This window comes from Gallus gallus, chromosome 4, assembly GCF_016699485.2.
Source record: "Gallus gallus isolate bGalGal1 chromosome 4, bGalGal1.mat.broiler.GRCg7b, whole genome shotgun sequence".
Lineage (NCBI taxonomy): Eukaryota > Metazoa > Chordata > Aves > Galliformes > Phasianidae > Gallus > Gallus gallus.
The window spans coordinates 13,327,617-13,343,603 of record NC_052535.1 but is presented as its reverse complement, the minus strand read 5'-3'; the positions used below and the strand labels follow the sequence as shown (position 1 = coordinate 13,343,603).

Sequence of the window (15,987 nt, the reverse complement as noted above, 5' to 3'; positions counted from 1 at the left end):
ACCACCACTCCGGTACTTGCTGTGCTGTGCATGGCTGTGTTCCATCTAGTAAACACTCCATCTCAGAGGGGTTCTTTGCTAACAGTGGAGGAAGGTGGGAGGGGCAGACTCCAGCTGCATGCTGTGGGTGAATGTATTTGGCACACTCCCCCAGATCACAGCCTGGCCTCTCAGTGTCACCAATTTGTGTTTTAACTCAGACCAAGACACTGATCCTAGCTACTTGTTGCCACCAGGCCTGTGAAGGTGTGTCCCAGCTCTGCCAGGTCTGCACTTACCTCCAGGCCCTCAAATGCCTCCTGTAGCCCACCGCTATCTGCCCACCTCACCGTGCCACAGTTCTGCATCCCTCGGCTCCAGCACCTCCTGCTCCCATACTGCACCTCACCGGGCTTCTCTGATGCTGCTGTGTGTGATCTGAGCAGATGGGGGGAAAGCATTGCAGCAGCAGCACTTGCTGGGACCTACAGCTCACCTGTCAGGCCATGGAAACCCAACAGTGCAAGGAGCACGGCTAGCAATAGCGTGTGCGTTGCTCACGTGAAATGCACAACTAAAATATGTACGTAGACAGGCCTGTGAGCATGCAAACCAGTGTGTGCATGAGTACACAGAAGAGATGCTATAGAACTTTTCTAACACATATATCAGCTATCTATATACGTGTATATACAGAGAGAGAGATGTGTACCTCCCTGAAAAACCCTTGTACGGGTGCACGCTCTCTAGCAGTTTGTATGTATTCCAATAGATGTGCACATACAGCCTCTCTACACAAACAGATATAAAAAGGCAAGCCCCTTAGCTAGCTGTGTGACACCACTGCTCACTAGTTCTCTGTATTATGTGTACATAGCACAACAAATAAATTCTCTACAGTTAGCTACGTATATACTATATATATATACTATATATATACAGCTAACTGTATATATACAGTTAGCTACGTATATAGTATATACTATGTATAGTATACGTATATACTATACATAGCCATGTAATACTCTTTCCATCACTGTATGTATGTTTATACGTATATATACACACATACATATACATCCAACTACAAATCACTGTATTTTGTCTATAACTAGATAGAACATAAATGTATATAGATTGCTAAAAAGATACAGATAATGTGTTTGTGCACATATGTATACGTATAAAGTGCGTATTTCTATATATACCCAATATATTTAAAGGTATCTAGCATATGTTACAGAGTTATATGCATAAATGTATCATATATAGCATCCATATATAGCACCCTCTCTCTGAAAAATGTTCCCTCTGTAGCCAAATATATGCAGTATATGCATATAATGCATATAATACATGCAATAAATTTGCAATATATATGCAATACATTATTGTTGTTATATGCAGTACATAATATACAATCTTATACATTGCATGTATGCAGAGTCCTTTCTGTAAATACGAATCACACTATTTAAAAATATTTATAGTACATGATCTATACTATAAACTATATACCATATATACTTTATATATGTGTGTATATATGTACATGTACACACACACACAGCACCTCTCTGCTTATACACACACAGAATACACATATACAGAAGAGTGTCCTCTTTCTCATACAGAATCAAAGAATCATTCTGGTTGGAAAAGACCTCTCAGATCACCAAGTCCCTCTGCCAGCCTATCCTGACATACCCACGAACCACATCCCTCAATGCCACATTGACCCTTTTCTTGATCACCTCCAGGGATGCTGACCCCACAACCTCCCTGGGCAGCTTATGTCAGTGCAGCACCACTCTAAGAAACCATTTCTCCTAATACCTGAACCTCCCTCAGTGCAAATTAAGGCTATACATACATATATATACATATATGCACACAGATATACACACACAGATAGGTGTGTCTTGAACAGATAACTGTACTGGAAGCATGTGTATAGCTATGTATACATAGATACACACACATAACATTCCCAATCCATCACGTATATGTGTACCTATGTAAAGAGCTGTGTGTAGATACGTATGTAAAAGATACGTAGGATGAGATCTCTATGAGACAAAAACCTAACTCTATCCATGTGTATTATCTATGTATACCTATGTATGTAAGCCACACAAAGGAGATTGTTCAAGTTCATTGTAATGAACTCTATGTATGCTATGTAAGACGTAGTATATATATATATATATATATATATATATATGTGTGTGTGTGTGTCTATAGGTACATACATATGTATAGACACACAAATACAGACCTATGTGGGGTTCTAGCATGTATTTTATATATATAGGTGTATACATAAACAGCGGTTTTACATATAAGAATATATATTGATATAATCTATACACTAGGTAATAAAAATAGGGGGAGAGGTGTTCCATCACTAACACACTCACTCACTAGCCATCCAATTTTTTAAAATATATATGTGTATGGGTGTGCATATATATATTTTTAAGCTTTTAAAATATATATACATGCAAGGAGCTATATACCTGTGTGTAACTTCACAACGCTGCTGTCTACGTTAATAGACATCAATATATACAGAGGTCTTATATAACTACATTATTCTCTATCCACGTGTCTATATATACTAAACATTTATAAGTGCATATGTACACGGACATATATACGACCAGGAGCTCCGCACGCGTGTTCTCACCTCAGCCGCATCCACAACGCACGCCGTGAAGTTACCCCAAGCGCCACGCGCCAGGTAAGATGGCGGCCGCAGCGCCGCCTGCGGGGGACGGCGCGGAATGGCGGCGCGCGGGAGCCCCTCACCAGGGCCTGAGGCGACCCGCGCGCGGCTCGAGCGCCACCACGCGGCCTCGCGAGCCCAACGCAGAGGCCCAACGCGGAGCTGCACCTGTGCGCCGAGCAGTGTGAGGGGAACAGAGGCGTGCGGGGAACTGCGTGTTTTTCTCTTCCCCCGCCCCCAAACTGACAGAGGGCGGTTAGGGTCACGCTGAAGCGTTTTCGTTTATCTGAAACAAAACGTTTCATTTCAGAAATTATTCAAGGGGTTTCTATTTTTTCAGCCTTTTATTTAGGTTGCTTTGTACTGAAAAATAAAGGTTTAAATTTGAAATAATGCATTTTTCAGACCGTTTCCCTCTGTTTTAATTTGAGGATTTACAGGGGAGCGAAGCCCTCACCTAAGGTGACACACACATACAGGCAGTTAGCACGAAACAGAACATTTTCCCACAAGGTATCCCTGAATGCTGACAAACACCGCCCAGTTTTGGTAACATTTGAGTCCCGTGTCTGTCTCAAAAGGCAGTTCTGGGAGCAGCCCTCCCATCACCACGCACCACCAACTGTCGCTCCCACTGCCCCTGCAGACGCTGGGGGCAGCCCTTACACAGAGGCTGATGGGAGCAGTGGGCTGTGGGGCCTGCAGCGAACAGCAAGCTCAGGCGAGCTCTCAGGCTAACCCCGCAGCAGGGAGGCATAAGCCCCTGCTTGGCTGCAGGCTGTGTCAGTTCACAGATGAGAAAGCAGCCTGGCCGAGCTGGGTGCTGTCTGACAGGAGCCTTCTCCAGGCTAAGCACTGACCCCAATCAATCAGCCAGCCGAGCCAGTCCCTCCTTACTGCACCCATCTCTGAAGAAAGAGTTCTGAAAAACTGTCTGAAAAGGGGATTATACAACAAAACCAACTCTGCTCACTCCAGGTGCTCGCCTTTACTGCCTGCGATCTTCAACAGCTCTGTGGCCCTGGTGCTCTGCCTGTGCAGGCAAGGTGTGTCTGATGGGCTGCTAGGAGGCAGAGCTATTGTGGAATAAAATACTGTGTGAGGAAAAGTAACATAAACAGGTCTTAATTCAGAGGAAGGACAGCCCCAGACTGAGTTGCAGCTCTCTGTCTTGCCTGAGCTCCGGTCTGCATGAGAAGTTTTGTGGGTTTTCTCTCTCTCTCTAAGAAATGCACTTTACAATCATATCTGAGAGTAAGCAACTCTAAAGCCATGAGCTTACGGAGAAGAGTTATACTTGCCTGTGGGGCTGCCAACTGCATGTAGCTCACGTCTGACAAATGCTCTGCGTGCAAAATGGCTTGAGCCCAAGCTATTTAAAAAAGAGTTGGATTTAGGTACTTGGTACATGCAGCTAAGCTGATGGCAGCATAATATCCTTCATAGCTTTATACTCCAGCTCTAACATGTCAGACAAATCATCTTCTTCCCACAGCACTGATCCTTTTGGAGCCCTGAGCAGACTTACTTATAAACCTTTTTTGAAAACGTTAACTCTACCAAGGGCCATTTTATAAGTTATAAATACTGCACAAAATGGCTGAAGTAGTTATGAGGTACACAGAAAGACAAGTTTTCTAGCTGTACAAAAGGCAGAACAGTAAGCCTTTAGTTTCACTTTCAAGACCAAAATTTGCAACCATACAAAATCCATTTCTGAGAGGTCATTTCAGTGAGCCTCTTTTACACTGCCAGAATCCCTGCATAGCCTGACAACTCAGAAATGTCTGCTATGAAGGAACCCTACTGACAAGCTATATGCAAAAGTTAAAAGGAAGTTTGTACCCAAACCTTGCTTGGAAGAAAATCTGAACAATACCCATCCTCCATCATACCCAAGTTAAAGTTTCTCAAAGATGCAAGCTCTATCAGCAATAAACGAATGCAAAATTTCCAAAGAGAAAATCTGGTACCTGCTATGTCATGGCATCTTTGTTTTACAGACCCATAATGGGTCTGTAACTAATAACTTCATAAACTAATTTTCTCCTCTTTCATTCTGGTGTTGCTCATCACATCTAATAAGGCAAAGGGAGCATTATTACATTCTAGCATCAAGTAGATTAAACAAAACCTCCTTAGGAAGGTGGCTTCCATAATGGAGTTCGTCCTCCAGGCAAAGCTACAGCTGAACTGTGAGATGCCCATCTCTTGGCCAAAGATATCAACTTGTGATTCATTAGCTTGGGGTAGAAAACACGAAAATACAAAGGGAGCCTTTACGCAGGCAAAGCTGACACTCCAAGATGTGCCCCTCTATTTTAATATTGCCATGGCATGTCTGATCCTAAGTCCTATGACTGAAATCCTTGAGTAAGAATGTTTTAGCCAAGGAACAGAAATATCCGATCTTTATCAATAACACTGAAATTAGTATAAAAAAAATAAAGTATAAGGGAAAAGAATTCCAATCAAAGCTCAAAAAATCCCCCTCCGAGGGGGAGTCTAGCAGTGAACAAGGACATCAGGCATGTGAGCCCATCTTGTCCTTGCCAGCCTTCCAGCCTGCTGGCATGTGGCTTTGGAGATGCAGCTACTCCTACCTGCCTGCTGGGAACATGTAATGATGTGCTAGGACCTGTGAGAACAGTCATGTCTGCTTCCAGCTTACATGTCATGAGCTCCTGAAGGATACCACTGGGGAAGATGGTTATGAGCTCATGTCTTAATGAGCTCATCTGCTGACAGTTAGTTTGGCACCTCTTCTACTGTTTACTATATGATGAACATATATATATATATATATATGCAATATATATTTTTTTCCCTTTAAAAGCCTTCCTCCCCATTATCCAAGATAATGGGGAGTTTTAGAGAGCTTTTTCTTTTAAAAGCAATTGTGAGTATGTACATGAAACCTTTGCTTACAAGTCATTCACACAGAAAGCACAGACAAGCCCTCCTGCTGCGAGGTGACAGCTCTGTCTGGCTCTGCAGGGCTTTGGTATTCATAGCTCCACGAGGTCATCAGTGGAAAAAACCTTGACGGTGATGTGACCTGGCACCTCCTCGGCTTCTTGGCTGCCTCTCCCTCGAAGTTGCAGAGTCTGCTGTTCTCTGGGGTCACTGGGTGAAGCTGCCAGCAGCGCCTGTCCAAGGAACTGGTCACACAAGATGTTGCTGTTCCAGACCTAGAGACAAAGGGACAGAAATAACCCTAGCTGAAGCACAGCTTCTCTTTCACACTCTACTCAAAAAGGTTGTGCTGGAGGAGGGTCATTCCCATTAACCCCTCAGAAGTGCAGTGAGGAGGGGGTGTACATCTAAATTTAGCTAATTGTCTAGCGAGCATGTGGGAGATTCTGGATTTGCATGCTCATTTACATATGTTATGCAAATAAGGAGCTAAATGCAGCTTTTTACTTTCTAGGTCAAAGCCTGCCTAGAATAGGAATGGAAATGAGCAGTTTGAGTTTATCAGCAGTAAAAATCTATGTGCAGTCAGTTTGTCTGTGCCACTCTGCCTGCTTGTGCTCACCTCCTGCTTTCCAGCAGTGCTTTTCCTGTGACTGTTAGAGCCAGACCGGCTCTGCTCAGAGTGCTCCCTAATAGCAGCAGTTGCTTGTCAATGGAAAAGATCTGGGCTAGAGAATCAGTAGAGCAGCTGAACAGTGTCAAGCATAGCCCAGTAAGGGAGGCAGTTCTTTCACTTTTGTCTTGTTTTTCTCTATCCCCTGTCCTTGGCAGCCCACCCAAGTGTGGTTTTCCTCACCTGGACAATGACAGGACTGTCGATGTTCTTCCTGTAGAAGATGACTTGTGTGTTGAAAATTGCACTGGTAGTATTGTGTTGTACAGAGGAGCGCACTTTTTGGTTCTCGCACTTGATGAGCACATAGGGATCTGCTCCTAAAACACAGCCATTAAAACACAGAATGGTAGCTGAGACCTGCCCAGAAACCCAGGAGGAGCAATGTCCTCCTTTGCCTGGCAGCACCACTGCTAGTGAGCATGGGAACAGGACACTAGAGTACACCACATCCACGGCTAGTTCCCTATAACAGACAGAAGTGAAATACCTCATCCTTAACAATTAACAACTGAATGCTCAGAACTAGAAGTTGAACACCAGTTGCCATGAAACCAGCCAACTCCTTGACTGGGACTGTCATCTTCCCATATCCCCTTACTGTACACAGCCTCATTTAACACAAAGTCTTCAAAGTGAAACACTACACTTCCAGCACTGCTCAAGACAAGAGAGCCAAAATGCATCCACGTGTATGTAATCTGATATGTGGTTCTGGGCTATCGGGTCAAAATGGAAGGTCAAAACTGTTCATCTTCCACAGTTCACCAAACACACATCTCAGTGCCTAGGTTGAAAATGCTGTCTACCACATCCCGTTAGGAGTTTCATATTAGTGGTAGGAGGTAATTTTCATGAAGCAGTTTCCCTTGTGGAAAACAAAATATTGTCAAAACACATAGGAGCATGCTTTCAACAAAATTTTCTGTAGGAAGCTGTCAAAGCAAGTCCTACGCAGTTTCTGATTTCATTCCCATGAATCTGATAGAATTTCTTTGGTTCTATTATTTTGATCTATGTTATTTTAAAGTTTAAATTATTGTCATAGACTTGTGTCCCAGTTAATAATTTAAATTACACTTTAATTATACATAACCCACTGAGATGATCAACATTTTAGAAATATGTTACAGTTTCTACATTTAACATTTTCAGTTTGTTATAAACATTGATATTTTCTTTTCATTCCAATAGGGAGCAAGAATTGCTTTGGAAAAACAAAACCTGTCTTTATCCTGAAATGGGACAGACCACTCCACTTTACTTTTAATTAAACACAAGTGCTACATTTTTCTGTATTTCAGTGCAAGTATTTCTATCTATTCCTAGTGTTAATTGCAGCATACCTATTTTTTTCACCCCCTTCTACTTTTGCAATACATATTTTAAGTAAGCCCACTGGATGTGCATGAGTGTAAGTCAGATTCATGACCATTTCTTACACACATTTTGTCACCATCTACCTGAAAGTGCCACCACTGGAATGACAGTCACAAGCGGCAACATTTTAAGGCAGCTTTCATTTTTAAATAATACATACCCAGTTTGAGTGATATGTTTGAGGAAAATTAAACACCCTGCACAAACAAACCACATAGCAGCTACATCCAAAACAGAGGGAGTTCCTTACAGTGATGAGAAAAAGCTTTTTCTGTATGCTGCACTGCGATTACATCTGGCCAGACATGTGGCAGCCTGTTACCCTGACAACATATCACACTTTCTACAGCAGGTACCAATGTATTGGCTTTCCTGGGAGGCAATTACTCTCTGTGTCACTGAAGGTGTGGATTTAGCTCTAGGGCATGAGGCAGCACCATGCTGGATGGTGATGAAAGTGGTCCTTCCACTCGCAGAGAGATTTGGAAAATGGACTTGAATAAAATGGGGTCTTGCATGGAACAGCCATAGGCTATGAGCAAAGCAACATCTGATCAACTGTAATCAAGAGATACAGGGCATAAGAGGTGGTGGGAAAAGAACACAGAGCTGTAAGAGTTAACAGGTGAATTTGCTGGATTGCAGAACTATTAATAAAGGGACTTGCTACGTCAAAGGAAAAAGAAAGCTAAGATTTAAAAGAAACAGATTAAAATTCTCAGAATGAGCTAGAAAAAAAAATAGGAAGGCAGATGACAGACATGAGAAGTGCACAGCATGCACAGCATGACCTCATGATTGCATTGCTGAACTGCCAGTTATATCATAGAATGGGATAGGGTTTTCCCCAACCAAATCAGGCTGCCTAGTCCTACATGCAACCTGGCCTTGAACACCTTGAGGGATGGGGCAGGAAGAATGGTTTTAAATCTAGAAGAAAATAAAGAACTGGGAGAGCTGCATATGTGGAATGAAATTAGAAATGTTCCCAGCTACAGCTGGCCTGGTTATCTGCAGCACCAGTCCTGGTTTCTGTGCAGTACAGTGACAATTCAGAAAGGGCTACAAATGTGGAAAAGCAATATCCTAGCATTCACTACAAGCTGGGAAGGAGAACAACATGAACTTCTACTCTGGCAATCATTCTGGCAGTGGAATAGGTTCAGTTCTCAGTCATATATATGATTCAAGCTTTCTTGTGCCTTGCCTGGATATCTATCATCTGTATTTGCCCTCTCCTTCCATTTCTTGAACTACTCCCGGGGCATCTGCCATTAAAGGCACCAGATACACTCCTTACCAGCGATATCATATATCAGGGATCACAGTATCTAGTTTAGAAAGAAAATGTTGAAAGGCCATTAAACATGTGAATTCAGCATGGAATTCCAGTGGAAAGACTTCATGTAAAGATGATTTTTTCCAGAAGATAAGCTGTTAAGAAAAGAGTGTGACAGACAGTAGGAAGAGCAATTTTTAAAACAGACTTGGGAATGACAGGCAGACTAAAATCCAAGCACACAGCACTTCCCCATCTTCTTGCAAACCTGCCACTATACTTGGCTCCCAGATAGCTGGATCAACTTCAGCACAAGCTAACTCAGAGTGAGGTACTTCCAAGAGAAGCAGCCAATGTGTTCAAAATTGAGTCTAGGCAGCTGGATTCATCTGCTAATCTAGCAGCAAACCATCCATTACTTTTTCCTGACAGGACAATGGATTAAAGACAGCAGCAAGGAAGAGCTTTTAAATAAACATTTATAACAGAGATTAAACAACCTTCTTCTGTGAGGGGGCAGGGTTCTGATGACAAGCAGCTTATGAGCCAGGCTGGGAGTGCACTTGCTATGTAATCTTCATTCTCTTCCAGTTTTATTAAGTAGTTTCTCAGAAATTTGTGCTAAGCCCAACTTTCATATGACAGTGAGGGGCTGATGTGATGAATAGTGCAATCAAATCTAAAATCACTCTAAGCAAGATGTATCAAAAAAAGGTACCTCTGTACAGAGTCCTCTTAGTTTCCACATCCCCATACACCAGTTTAGAGTATGGAGATATTCTGATGTTTTCAGGACACAATTTGTCACAGAGATGTAATAAAATGCCTCAGTTCTCAGAAGTTTCGGAAAGAATAATACAATCCTTCATGATCACCCAGTTCTACCTTCTCTCTCTGCTAAGGGATGTGATGCTTTACTCAAACCAGGCAGGCAAACTGGCCAAGGGGTATACAGCTAACTGATGACAGAGACTGAGCATAACGAAATAGCAAATTGAGAGCTGAGATGTAAGTACACAGGTAGATGAAGAAGTCAGGAAACCCTTGTAAAATGCAATGGGAAAATGAGACGCAGCAGCTCACATTGAAACAAGTTGCCATCAATCTCTGCACCAGAAAATGAGCAACACTAACCTGTGCGTGTGAGGCACTCTTAGCAGCTACACAATCACTTAATCTATCTGTTCCCTATGTGAATAAATATTGGTTGTGTCTAACCTGAAGGGAAACCTCTACTTGTCTCTCCAGATGGAAACTGCCATGTGGCATTTTGTCTCAGCTCACAATATTGATTATACAGGAGGTTGCTGCTGACTTTTAACTCTAGTTAAATTTTCTAGGAAATGGAAATGCTCCAGGAGTGGCAGGTTAAGACTTACTTTGGTAACTGCCCATGTGGCTGAAGTCTAAACTCAATTCTGAGACATATGATTTGAAGTCCTCAAGCAGGCACATCTTTTTTGATTGCCTGGCTGCTATTTCTCCTTGATATATGGGAAACAGAACAGATATGAATCCAGAGAAGCTACAGAGAGATGGAAGATGCCAAAGAGATGAGAGATGACAATGAGTTGAACTCTTCTGCGGCAGTATTAGGAAACAGTGTCAGAATACATTAACATTTTACTTTCTAGTGCATATTTATAATTCACATGTACACTGTGTTTCAGGGAATTTCTATATTCAAGTATTTTAATGTAACAACAACAACAAAAAAAGGCAAAAACTCAAAGGTGAGAAACGCATGCCATATTCTACTTTTTGTCTTACCAAAAATGGAATCCAGTATCAATCAGAAACTTTGCAAACTTCCCTGCAAGACACCCTCAGAAGTCAGAGTGCAGTTGTTGGTGTTATCCTTGTCACTGCACAGCTTGCTTTTAATGTGTACCACAAATGTGCATGTTTGACTTACTGATTTTTTATTTATACACTCTACCTACTCCATTTCTCTAAAGCTGCCATAAGATGTGGCAATCTATAAGATAATCTATGAATGCATCCTGTGAGTTAGAGATACTTAAAGGAAAAACAATGCCGATAAAGAAAGATTCAAATAGATTTCACAGCAGAATTCAAGATAACAAGGAATGCTGATGGAAAGAATGATCTCAGTCTTCCTTCACTGCCCTATGAATGGTACTGCAGGCTGAAAAAGGACAAAGACTTTTGCTAAAATCTTTGTGTTGATACAAAAGGAAAATATTTTAACATTTTTGGTGAAGTTTTATTTAAAGGCAAACAGTAAGATTCATTTAGGCTTTTGTGTTCAGATTTTGCTCATGTTTAAACAAATTCTGTGAGCCCATTTCCTATATACAGTTCTTCCCACAATAGCGTACATTTTCACTTTTGTCAGGGCAGTTATGAGCCCAATCCTGGGTGCTGAAATCAGAAAGGAAGATATTTCTGCTCAACCTGAACATGTGTGGTAGCATTGGGTCCTAACAGTATTTTGGGCTGTGCTATGGGAGTATCTATTACACATCAGTTCCATTTGTATATTCCTGAGGTCTGTGTCACAATGCATTGAATCTGACAACGCTTTCTGAGCTGAAGCCTTGTCTTTGGCAGCTGCAGGCAATTGTTTTTAATGATCTTGTCAAGATTGCAATTGTGCTAAAGATTGTGAAATGCTAAGGGTGGAGAATTGGCTTTCATTACTTTATTGCAGGGAATGTTAGAGAAAAATCTTTAAGGAATTTTAAATGAAGGGGAAAAAAAAAACCCTTAAAAATGGAAATGTCCTTCACAGAGCAAACACAAGAACATACTCCCTCTTTTCAAAGGACTGCTTTGCTATTTCTGTCACGTGTAGCCCCTTCATTTATCTCATCCATCCATCCTGCCTTTCTGAGGATATGGGGCCTGCACTGCTTGTTTGACTGAGGTGTCTGTAGCTCTTGTTTTTCAAGAGAAGTAACAAGTCAAATGAACTGAAGCAATGCCCTACATTTCTTCCTTTCAACATTCCTGTCCCCTGAAGAGACAACCAGAGTTATCAGAAAGGGGCTTCCACAGTGAAAAGTAGATCAGTGGGTACAAGGAACAACTATGAAAAGGGAACAAAATTGTAGCTGGATAGTGGAAGAAATTTTACAGTCCCTCCACAAGTCTCAGGATGAATTATACTGAAGGTCTAGGTCTAAAAAATTCTTTACCACAAAGAGTTAATGAAATTGAGTTTCATATCTTAAAGTAAAGAGAGTTGAAAAGCTATCCAGACCAAACAGCTGATGTTTCATGAGCCTGTTCCAAGTTCACTGTATTATCTCTGCTCATTTACTTTCTCTCCTCCCAAAACTTAGTGCTGGTCTTCTATTCCACTGGTCATGGAAAGTGAAGGATATCAGATGGAGAGTAGGAGTAGAAAATGAAGAAGTAAATGACAACTGGACATGTTTCCTAATTAACTGCCAACATCAGGTACCAGAAAGACATTTAAGTGTTCTTGTTTCAGGACACTTCCTTCAATGCGTAGGCACATAGTCTTGTACAAGTAAATTAACCTCTCCCTCTCGTAGCATACCTAGCAAAACACCGTATTTCTTCCCCTGAAGTGTTATTAAACCTGTGGTAACGAAGAGCAAAGTGTTCTGACAGCTATGAATGATATCACTGAGGTAAGTGTAATACACCATGTGAGTCTGTGTTATTCAACAGTCTCCCTGGATTTTTCCATTCAGAAAACAGATACCCCTGAAAAGTTAATTTCTTACTAATCCCCACAAAAAGCTTCTCGGGAGAGTCTGGCTACTACAGTCCATCTGCACCAGGATAGATGACACATGACTCTTGCCAGTTTACATCATCTTTTTCATCTGAGCTCTCCTTTGGAACAGATTTTACAATGTGTTGAAAAAAAAAAATCCTACAAACCTTCAATTTGTTTGGATAATTTCTGACTGCTTACATGTCAACTTAGCTCAGCTCTGGAGGACTGATGAAGCCCTTTCCATTCTTCCGGGCTTGCTTTACACTTACCACTTGATCCATCTTGCTCCTGTAAGCCTTCTGCAGAGTGGATTTTGATTTGGGTGATTCTGCGTGGATAGCCACAAAGAAGACTCCAACATGTCATTTCAGGCTTATCTGCTGTCAGCTCTCTGAAAAAAATCAAGGCAAAGCAATTGAAGCAATGAATTTCAAGCAGTCTATCAATGGTTTTGTATTTTTGGTCTTTTCTGAACTTATTGCAAATTTATGATACAGGAATAACAAACTTGCAGAAATAAAAACAAAGCAAACAACACTAAATGTATTTCATCTCTGTATGACAGCAGAACAAAAATGGCAGGAATTTTTATTTATTTATTTATTTATTTATTAACAAAAGTCATATCAAAACAAGATAAAAATCCATTGGGAACAGTTCTACTAAGAAATAGTTTTGCCCTTACAGTTAACCACTAGTATCAAATGAGTTTGCTTAAAGACAGTATCAACTGTATGAGCAACTACCAACACTCAGAGTTCTGCACCAAAAGTTGAGGCAGCTACAGAAGCCAGACTAAAACATCAAGAGTTCCAGTTGTTCTTAAGTCACCAAGCAAAAATGTCCTGAGCACACACAAAAGCCAGTAGACCTGGAGATTCTTGGAGGTGACCCAGGCCATCTCGAAGGACACCTTCTGGAGTTCTGAAGTGATACATGCTAGAGAGTCAGCAATATTTGAGGGCAACCAGGCAAACATTTTCAAGGAGGTGCAGCCAATACAGGCAAGGGAAAATCTCGTGCAACTGCGAGTACAAAGTACCTGAGCTTTGATGGCACATCAGTGAAGAGTCTCAGGATAAACTTCGCAGTGATGCCAGGAAGATATGTAGTTGGGATAAGGATGTAACGGCCTTGCTTAAGGATCTTCTTCAAGAACACATTGCGCGTATTGATGTATGGAGATGTGGCCACTCTCTCCTGCACAGTCAGCTTGTGTAGTCGATAGCTTCTGTTATCTTCTACCTACAACCACAGAGCAATATAAAGATTAGTGCAAGGAGGGATATTAGAGACAGCAGGCAGGATTCTCCCTGCATATCATGCAGCCTTTCACAGACAGAAAAAGCACTGTGGTTTGTCACAGTTCACTCACTGAAGTTGTGACACAAACAGATACCCGACAGTTAACTCAGTGCTCCCAATGCTAGTCCACACTGGCTCCCACGCAGTGCTGTTTTGCACTTCCCTGCCTTGGTATACACATGTACTCATAAATCCCTTAGTGGAGGTGATAGTTTGGGACAGGCAAAAACATTTGTCCACTAACAGACACTATGCTATTGCAGAATTCTGAATATTTGCAGAGATGCATGCACACTCCAAGGACTTCAACTGCTAATCTACACTGCCATCTTAGATGAGGATGAGATTTATCTGCCTTCTTTCTATAGCATGCTGTACTCCATGTGTGAGATACAGCCTTTCAGTCTTATATTGCAAACTCTCAACCCAGGCCATATGAACAGATGCACACAGTCATATTTACATTGCCCTCCCCTGAATAATTAAAAAAAAAAAAAGCTACAGAATTATCTTTTCTATTTTGTTTTGTGAAGCTGTGCTTAAATACTAACACTCTTCAGGCAACTAAAGTTTGCCACAGCACAGTTAAAACATAAACCTATTCTCCTGTGAGTGATCACAGCCTGCCTTCTTTTCTGGTATTTGTCTTTTGTCTTCTGATAATTTACAGCATGGTCTTCTGAAGGCCCGTAGCCATGTTAATAAATCTGGTGGTTTACAACTTTTCTGAAATAGAAAATTATTGAACAGAAATAAAAGACAGAACACTGACATTTTTCTGAAGGTGCAATTTCTTTTCCAAGCCTTCCTAGCATTTGGATACACACACTGGACGTGAGCAAGGCATGGAGAGATTATGCTACTTTCTAGATTGACACTTTTCAATACATTTGGTAAGCAGACGATTGTCAAACATACGGTGTGATATGGATGCCAACAGCTGTGACTGACTTAAAAACTGACTTTTTTCTAGATAGGGCCATTGCCTGAGTGCAGCCCACTAGTTATAGCAAGGGATTATAAAATAATCCCTCTCCTCACTGAAAAAGCAGATGCATAGCTGTTTCTCTTGCTTTCCTCCTCCTGCTCTTGGTCCTTGTGTTTTCATTTTACACAACTTGCCCTAGGAGTGTAATTAAATTACTGTTTGGGATCCCTTTGGCTTCTTTTAACATGTTCTCATTTCCTACTCACTACTCCAGCTTTTGAAATCACTCGACACTTTTGACTTGTCTAAGTGGGAAAAGAAAAACAGCAGACTTTCAGAACTCATTCAGTTGGCTGTATTTGCTGGTGGAATGGAGATAGGAGCCTCCAGTGAGAAGGAGAAATAAAACCTCCATGTTTCAAGCATTAGTACTTTTTTTTCTGTGAAAATACTATCTGTCTCTTCAAAGCTTAGAATTATGAAAAACATTTAGAATTCTTCTGCAGTAGGTAATAATGACACTCCTTCAGTTCAAATAGAGTTTGCATTGAACTAAATTCAGTGCAGTTCAAATAGTCTGTCTAATGTCAGCTGTAGCGACTGAATGCAGTATACACACAGAACTTGTGGAGAGGAGAGCCAGATCCCTCTGTGATAATCATGCCTCTATCTGCCACAGATTTCATTTGCCAGAATGAAGCAAGATTTCAGAACAAACTCTGAACCAGTTGTGCAGATGGCTGCCTACCTTGAAGATTTCAAAACCAATTGTGATGTTGTCTCCTTTTCCTACTTTTTTGCTCCTGCGCCGATCCTCCTGTTGTAATGAGATCAACACTTTGTCTTCTGTCTTCTTAACATCAAAGATGTACTAGAATGAGAGGAGAGTAAGCTGATGAAAAAGCCTTATTAGACAGAGGATAAAGCCAAGGAAATGGATGCATAAAAAGGAGAGAACTGAAAATACATTCGAGGGTAGGAGGAAAGTTCTGCATAACACATTCCCAGCAATTTACATCTGAAAATTAATACTAATTAAAAATAAAAGTACCAAAAAACCACAAAAACACACATATAAAAAAGC

The 15,987-nt window shown here is 41.2% G+C and overlaps 1 protein-coding gene across 3 annotated transcripts in view; it reads right to left on the bottom strand.

The window, feature by feature from the left end:
* Window positions 1–1,058: 1,058 nt before the first annotated feature.
* CAPN6 (calpain 6) overlaps window positions 1,059–15,987 on the bottom strand; it is a 58,286-nt gene continuing 43,357 nt past the window's right edge. For 2 of the 3 annotated variants that reach the window (XM_015278596.4, XM_025150254.3), the window contains 5 exons: window positions 15,652–15,774; window positions 13,713–13,915; window positions 12,940–13,061; window positions 6,480–6,616; window positions 3,037–5,898 (listed from right to left, as the gene is read on the bottom strand). In XM_015278596.4, the coding sequence (XP_015134082.2) occupies window positions 5,716–5,898; window positions 6,480–6,616; window positions 12,940–13,061; window positions 13,713–13,915; window positions 15,652–15,774 (768 nt within the window). In that variant the 3' untranslated portion in view covers window positions 3,037–5,715. Of the gene's footprint in view, window positions 5,899–6,479; window positions 6,617–12,939; window positions 13,062–13,712; window positions 13,916–15,651; window positions 15,775–15,987 lie in introns of all 3 variants that reach the window. The other variant, XM_420313.8, reaches the window with a different exon arrangement.